General features: G+C 62.1%; 1 protein-coding gene across 1 annotated transcript; it reads right to left on the bottom strand.

Annotated features, from left to right (window-relative positions):
* Positions 1–2,495: 2,495 nt before the first annotated feature.
* Positions 2,496–6,095, bottom strand: TEX49 (testis expressed 49). The gene is made up of 4 exons (XM_054012709.1): positions 5,935–6,095; positions 5,093–5,227; positions 4,557–4,701; positions 2,496–2,652 (listed from the first exon to the last, which is right to left on the bottom strand). The coding sequence occupies exons 1-4, from the start codon at positions 6,017–6,019 to the stop codon at positions 2,604–2,606; spliced, it is 414 nt and encodes a 137-aa protein (XP_053868684.1). The 5' UTR covers positions 6,020–6,095; the 3' UTR covers positions 2,496–2,603.
* Positions 6,096–6,911: the final 816 nt, after the last annotated feature.

The following is a 6,911-nucleotide window of genomic DNA, read 5'->3' as shown; positions in this document are numbered from 1 at the left end:
TGCTCTGGGGTGGGGCAGGAAAAGCCCCCAGGGACAGCTGATCGGTCCTGCTCCACCTCCCCCCATGCCCACCACAAAGGGGGGGGCATAGGCCCCTTTCTGCTGGGAGGCTGTTCTCGTGCTGCCAGCGTGCCCTTTGCCCCTGGTGCAGCCAGATCTCCCCCTAGCTGGAAGGCCCCTCTCCCCTGCCGTTGGGCTGAGCCGGGAGTGGCGGGAGCCCTCCACGCCGGGGCGGGAACTGCCTGGATCCCTTGGGGCCGGGGCTGTTTTAAATGCAAAAAAGAAGTGATTTCTGGGTTTGGTTTTTTTTTAGCAGTTTTGGGGTGTTTTTATTTCCGTGACTGTGTCTGGGGAGTTTTCAGCTGACGTCGGAGCCAGGCGAGCTCGGTCCAGGCCCAAAGCCGTGGGGTCTCCACTCCTTCCTGGGCTGCCCCTGCCGGAGGGAGGAGGCGCGGCAGCTTTGGACTGAAGCCCCCCGATGAGAGCGGCGCTGTCGCTGTGTCGGGGGATGGGGGACGTGGCACTTATTTGGCAATGCAGATTAAAGGTACTTTTTTCTTGTGTGTACATATAAATTATATATAAAACTCACTTTCTATAACAACTGCTGTGTCCTGGAGGTGTCCTGTCCCCTGGGACCGCTGCGCACCGTGACACGGGCTGTGTCCATGGGGCCGGCTGGGCAGCTGCCAAGCGCAGGGCAGTGAGATAGTGGCCATGGAGCCTTTGAATTCGTGCGCTTTGACCGGGTAGCTTTGAGATCCTGGTGGGCTTGGCTAGGGTGGCTCCGTCTGGCGGTGAAATGGGACGATTGCACAGGCCCTGGCCTGGCTGGGAGGAAAATGGGACGATTGCACAGGCCCTGGCCTGGTTGGAGCGTAGGGCATTGGGGGGCATTCTCATGCCTGGGGGTGCACTGCTAGCGCAGCACCCTCGGGACCAGCCAGGAGGCAGCGGCTGGTGGTGTCAGTGCCCTTGCCACAGGGCTCAGGGACAGTAGTGGGGGGTTGAGGGGACTCGGAGCTGGGCTGGGGGCTCTTGATCTGCTCTCGGCCCCTGCCAGAATCTCGGCGGATGGGGTCTCCCCCTTCCCGCACTGGCACCCCTTGGCTCCTGCTGCTGCTGGGTGCAACGGCGACGGGGCCACCCCCTGCCCAGCCCGAACAGACGCCAGGGTGCCGCTAAGCTGGGGCAGCGGGGGGAGCCCCGGCGCCTGGTGCTGTACCCCCTCTTTGGGGAGAGGCAAGTTGCTTTAGGCGGTGTGAGGGGGATGCTGATGACAAGCCGAGATGAGCACTGAGGGGGTGAGGGCTCAGCCCCCAGGCCTGGTGCTGTCACTGACCCTGGGAAGAGCGGCTCGGTCATGGGTGCCGCTAGCTTTGGCGCCCAATGTTAGTAGCCCCCGGCCTGGCACCAAGTGCCCGGTGCAAAGGGAAGCACATGGCCGTGCTGGGGAGGGGAGTTCGGCCTGCACTTACCCAGTGACGCTCAGCGGGGCTCAACTGTGCAGCCTCCGGCCCTTTGTCTCCTGGTTTCAGGGGGCAGGATGGGTGGGCAGAGGGCTGCTGGGCCCAGGGTGATGGGCTCTGGCAGAGCACCCAAGAGATGTGGGGGCTGCACTGGTCGCTGGAGGGGCTGGGCACAGCTCACCATCTCTCCCACTGCTCCCCCGGGGGCCACACCATGCGTGCCCCGGCTGTCCCACGCTCACCTGCTCTTGGACTTTGCTGCTTCCCATCCCTGCCCAACCCTCCTGCATGCTCCCCCACCCTTACTGCACACGCTTGTGCTGGGGTGGGGGGTGCCCCTGTGCAAGGGACCCTGGTGAGGCCTCGGGGAGGGGGTGGAGAGGGCCCCCTGGAACACCTCTGCCTATTCTAGTCCACACAGGTTCTCACCCTGGTACATGGGCTCCTGCTACTTGGGCACCAGCCGCTGCGCCCACCACCCATCCTGTGTGGTCCGTTCTCTTCCATCCTCCTCTGGGGTGGGGTATTGTGCAGGCGGGGCAGGGGCTTGTTTTGGAAGGGTTTGGTTTATCTGCCCATCCTGCTCTGTGGTGATGGTAGAGAACGCGCCTGGCACAGGGGCTGGGGCGGTTGGGGTGGTCCCTAGTTCCCGGGGTGTTCATCCCAGTCTAGGACTAGCCACGGGCATGTTCTGGCTCCTATGCAGCCGGGCCTGGCCCTATGGTGCCCGAGAAGCGGAGCTCTCCCCCACCGCTGGTGCACAGGGGTGGAACTCAGTGCACCGACATTACCCAAGTGGGGGGCAGCACTAGGAATAGAACCCAGGAGTCCTGCCCCCAAAGGCCTCGCGTGTGCCAAACAGGGCAAACCCCAGGAGCGCTGGAAAGCAAATGGCCCCTCTGTGCCATAGGATTTACCCCGCCAGCCACACTCCCTCCCCCACCCTAGTCTCCTACCCCATGCCCAGGCAGAAAGGGAGACCCCAGCGCCTGGCGCCTCCCCATGAAATCATGGTCCTGGGCCCAATTGCCTCCATCGCTTTATTGCCCCGGTGCCTGCCAGGCTCCAGCACCCGGGGCTGCTCCGTGTCCGTGGAAGGCCAGACGTGCCCGGCGGTGGGGCCCACTGGGGTGCTCAGAACAGGCTGAAATGGGGGTTGCTCAAGCCCATGCTGTCCACAAACCTAGGGCAGGGAAAGGAGCCGTCAGACACCTGCACGAGGAGGCGGTGCCGGGCTACGGCGGGGCGGGTGTGCCCCAGGGCTGTGGCCAGCGCAGGAGCCCCAGGGCGGGGAGGGAGGTTCCCTCTGTGGGGCCTGCGCACTGCCATGCTCCAGCGCCTGCTTTGAGGACCCTGCAGTCAGGTGGGGGCTGTGGCATCAGGGCCTCTTCATCTGTGGCCAGGGTCTGGGGAGAAACCCTGCTCCCATCCGAGCTCGGTCCTGGAGCCCAGAACCTGCGAAGGAGGGAGGGGAAGGGAGAGGGAGCAGCAGGGGCTCGGGGTGGGGGCCGCTCTGTCTGGCTGGCAGCCGCTGAGTCAGGGCCTCCTTTGTTGGGGTGCTGAGCTTGCACCCCATTTCCTGAGCCCCCCCTAGAGCCCTGTCCATCCAGCCCCCCGGGGAACTGCTGCTGGGAATGTGGCTGCAAGGGGACGTGGAGGGACCCAGCGCCCGGCCTCCCCCGCGGGGCGGCAGCTGGTGCTGCCCACTTTGTGGGAGGTGGGGCAGGGCAGGGGGCACCCCCCAACCGGACCGCAGAGCCGCTCTACCGCTTTAAGGGCTGGGGGTGTCATGTGATCCCCGCCCGTGCGGCTAAACAGCTGCCCGGGCTGGGAGCCGGGACCTGAGGAGTGATGCCGCCAGCCTGTCCGCCCCCCAGGCCAGTCGATTCAGGTCCCTTTGTATGGCACGTGGGAGCGGAGAGGGAGCTCCTGGCTGCGGGGGCCCATGGGCAGCAGCGGCTGGGCCCATGGGCGGCAGTGGCTGGAGCCACCCCATGTGCCCCATGCCAGCCTTGAACTTTGCCCGCTCTGGGACACCGGGTGGGGAGCGGAGCCGCTGGTGCCCTGCTGCCCCCCAGTGGCTGGGCCAGGCTCGCAGGCAGCCCAGGTGGTGCCTGGCAGGACAAAACAGGCAGGGACCCGTGCCAGGACCGGCCGCCATGGGCACTGCTCGCAAGTGTTGGGTGCGGGATACGACCCAGCGCGCCCTTGGAGCCAGGGCTGTGGTAAGTTGGATGCTGCGCTCAAGGCTCCACCACCTTGCCCAGGCATTGGCCCCAGTGCCAAGTGGGTGCGAGACGCCCCTGTGGTGTTTCACGCCTGCTTTGCACGGGGGCGATGGGCTGTGCAAGGAGCAGTGCCAGGGAGACTTGAACCCGCTTGCTGCTCAGCTAGGTCCAGGGTGGCTTTTCGGGCATCTGCAAAGCGTGGGAGGGTCTGAGGTGGCAGGTGACGGAGACCAAAGCAGCTAGGCTCATGGGTGCTGGGTGTGTGTGTTGGATTTCAGGGGCCTCTTGCTGATTGTGGAGTTTTCAGTTGCCTGCATCTGGATTTGTTCGGGGCTTTGTTTGTTTAGGTTGGGCTTTCCCGGGGTGCCCGACTCACCAGCCTTACCCCTGCAAAGCTGGGGCCTGAGGATCCAGAAGTGACCCAAACCTGAGTCTTCAACGGAGTGAGGTGTGAGAAATGCCCCATAACCCCCCTGCCTCGGCCTGGTGGAGCTGAGAGCTGCGGGGACCCTCACCCGGCAGGTGATCTGGTCCCCGGCACAGCCGGAATACCGTGCTGGCTGGGCCCCTCACCCGCCGTGTCCGACTGGCCCGAGGAGAGGCTGCTCTCACGCATTCCCATGCCACAGGTGAGCTCTGGTCCTGCCCGCGGCTATCGCCAGCTGGGAGAGGGGCCTCACTCAGCAAACTGGGTGCGGATGCTGGGCCACCAGCCTCGGTGGGAGCAGGGTCAGACATGCTCTGTTCCTGGGATGGCTGGGGGGGCGCTTCCCGCCTCTCCCTGTCCCTCCCCTTCCCCATGTGCTGGCAGCTCTGTGATGGGGTGCTGTCCCCTCTGCTGCCGGCACTACGATCTCACCTGGTCATGGGGCTCCTTATCAGGGGATGCCTCGGCACCGTCATCCAGGGGGTGGCCTCCTCTGCTCGGACCATGGGATCCCTGGGCAGCCACCAGCTGCAGTCCTGTGCACAGGTCACTGGGACCCTGAAGACTTGGTTGGGGGCTAGAATCAGACAGAGGGGAGGGTCCAGGCTGTTAGGGAGGGCATCCAGCTTGTTGGGGTCGCTGTCACTTGCTGGGGGGAGGGGGCAGCTGAGCTGGGGCACCCTGCCCTGAGCACAACAGAACACCACTCCTTCCAGCAGGAGCTGGGGCTGAAAACCTCTTTGCCCAGCAGCTCCCACAGCTCCAAGTGCTTTGCAAAGGCCAACAAACGACGTCTCCCACGGGTGTGTGTGTGGGGGGGGGTTAGTATTGTTCTCCCCATGTGTAATGTGGGGAAAGGACTTGCCCAAGGTCACACAGGGAGGCTGTGGCAGAGGCCGGCCTAGAACCCAGGCGTCCTGACTCCATATTCCCTCTTCTGTCATGCCTAGACCCCACTGTTCACTTACATCTCTGGAGCTGATTCTGTTTCACAGCCTCGCGGTAGCGGGTGTAGCTCCCCTGGTGCACTGTGCCATCAAAGCACCCCGGGCCGATGGGGGGGAGCTTTGGGTGAAACAATCCCCCTTTGAGCGGCTTTGGCCCTGAGTGGAAAGACAAGAAGGAAACTTAAAACCAAGCCCAGAAGATGGCACCAGCAGGGGTCTCGGGGCCTAGTGTGGGGGGCTTTGAGGTAGACACCTGTCCTCCAAGGACTGGACTGAGACCCACTAAACTCGTTTCACAGCCGAGCTGTTAGCCCGCCATCAGCAGTGGATGAGACTCAGTCCCTGCTGCCCTGAGGGGGTTTGAACTCGGCCCTTCTGCAGGCTCAAAGAGCCAGCGAGGAACAGTGATTCCTGCAGGGAGACCTTGCTAGCCCTTATCTGGCAAGATGGTGCCTGGAACGTGAGGCCAGAGGCAACCTGAAGGGGTCTGGAAGAGACTCCCTGGCCCCCATCCGTGGGACTGGGAGCTCGTGGGATTGCTGGAACGCTTTGTTGAGTGATGTGGTTTAGGGGGATTGTATTGTAGGTTAATTAATACCAATACCACCCCGTGGGGTGACTGGAGAAGGGTTTTTAGTAACTGACACATGTCAGAAGCAGAACATTGTATCCCTCCCACTCCACTGGGACACTCCTCCAGGGGACCAGGGGTCAGAGGTTTTCAAACATCGCCTAAGGCAAAGCCTCATGATTCGTTGCCCCCATAAACACCCACAGTCTGCTCTCCAAAGCGCTTGGCCCAGCAACAAGTCGTGTCTGTTTCGAATGCACCCATCACCATGGCGTCTGGGCTCTCTCCTTACCTGTTGTGTCAGGCTTTTCTAACGCTAATGTTCTCTCCCGGAAGGGCTCCTGGTACCCCAGGAATGTTAACCCGAAGAAAGCCATGTCCTAAACCGCCCACTTCCTCCCCGCTCAGCCACCGAAGGCGCTTTCCAGCCACCGGCAGGCTCTGCAGCTGTTGATTCTGTTGCCATAGAGATGCCCGGCAGCCTGGCTGGCGACTCTGCGCCCGCCCAGTTGGAATGCGGGTGTGTGAGGCTGCAATGGGAGGGGGTTGCGACAACAGCCTGCTGGCTGGGTTGGCTTTGTATTGTTTTGTTGTACTAATTCGGGGGTAACTGAGAGCAAACTCCAGGAAGGGGTTAAACGGGGGGAGGGTTGGCCCCTCCAAAACCCTCTCCAGCTCAGGGAGCTTTGCTCACGTGGTGTTTGTCTCATGGGGAAGCCCTGGCGACACGATTGTGCCTGTGCTCCAGCCGCCTAGCTCGGGGTGGAAAATAGGATTCGGAGCCCATTGCTTTTAATCCAGTGCGGATTGATAGGGACTAGGAGTCATTCCAATCTGACGGCTGCCTGGTGGCTCCGAGTGAAATAACCTGGTGTCCATCCAGTTCTGTGAAAACGCTGTGTCATTAGGAGCCATGAAACAGTTCTCAGGGTCCTTGCTGCGGCCTTAGTTCTATAGGCATAGGGTCACTTTGGCCTTCAGCCTGCTGAGGATAGATTATCTCTGGGATGAGCCAGTCAGCAACACGGATCTTTAGAAATAACAGTCTGGAGTCCTTGGTCACAAATGAATTCCCTCTCTCTCTGGCGCTGCTAGCCTGCTCCCGGGGTGTCTGTATTTTGGTGTTGCTGGGTGTGTGTGTGTGGGCCAAAGCGTCTGGCATCCTGCTATCTGTGGCATTTCTCAGGCACTTGGAGATGTTTGGTGTCTAGATTATAAGACCTTCAGGGTGCAGACAGTCTCTTTTCTATGTGCATACAGTGCTCAGAA

The sequence above is a fragment of the Malaclemys terrapin genome, chromosome 23 (assembly GCF_027887155.1).
Source record: "Malaclemys terrapin pileata isolate rMalTer1 chromosome 23, rMalTer1.hap1, whole genome shotgun sequence".
Classification (NCBI taxonomy): Eukaryota; Metazoa; Chordata; order Testudines; family Emydidae; genus Malaclemys; species Malaclemys terrapin.
This window is presented reverse-complemented; position numbering and strand designations above follow the sequence as displayed.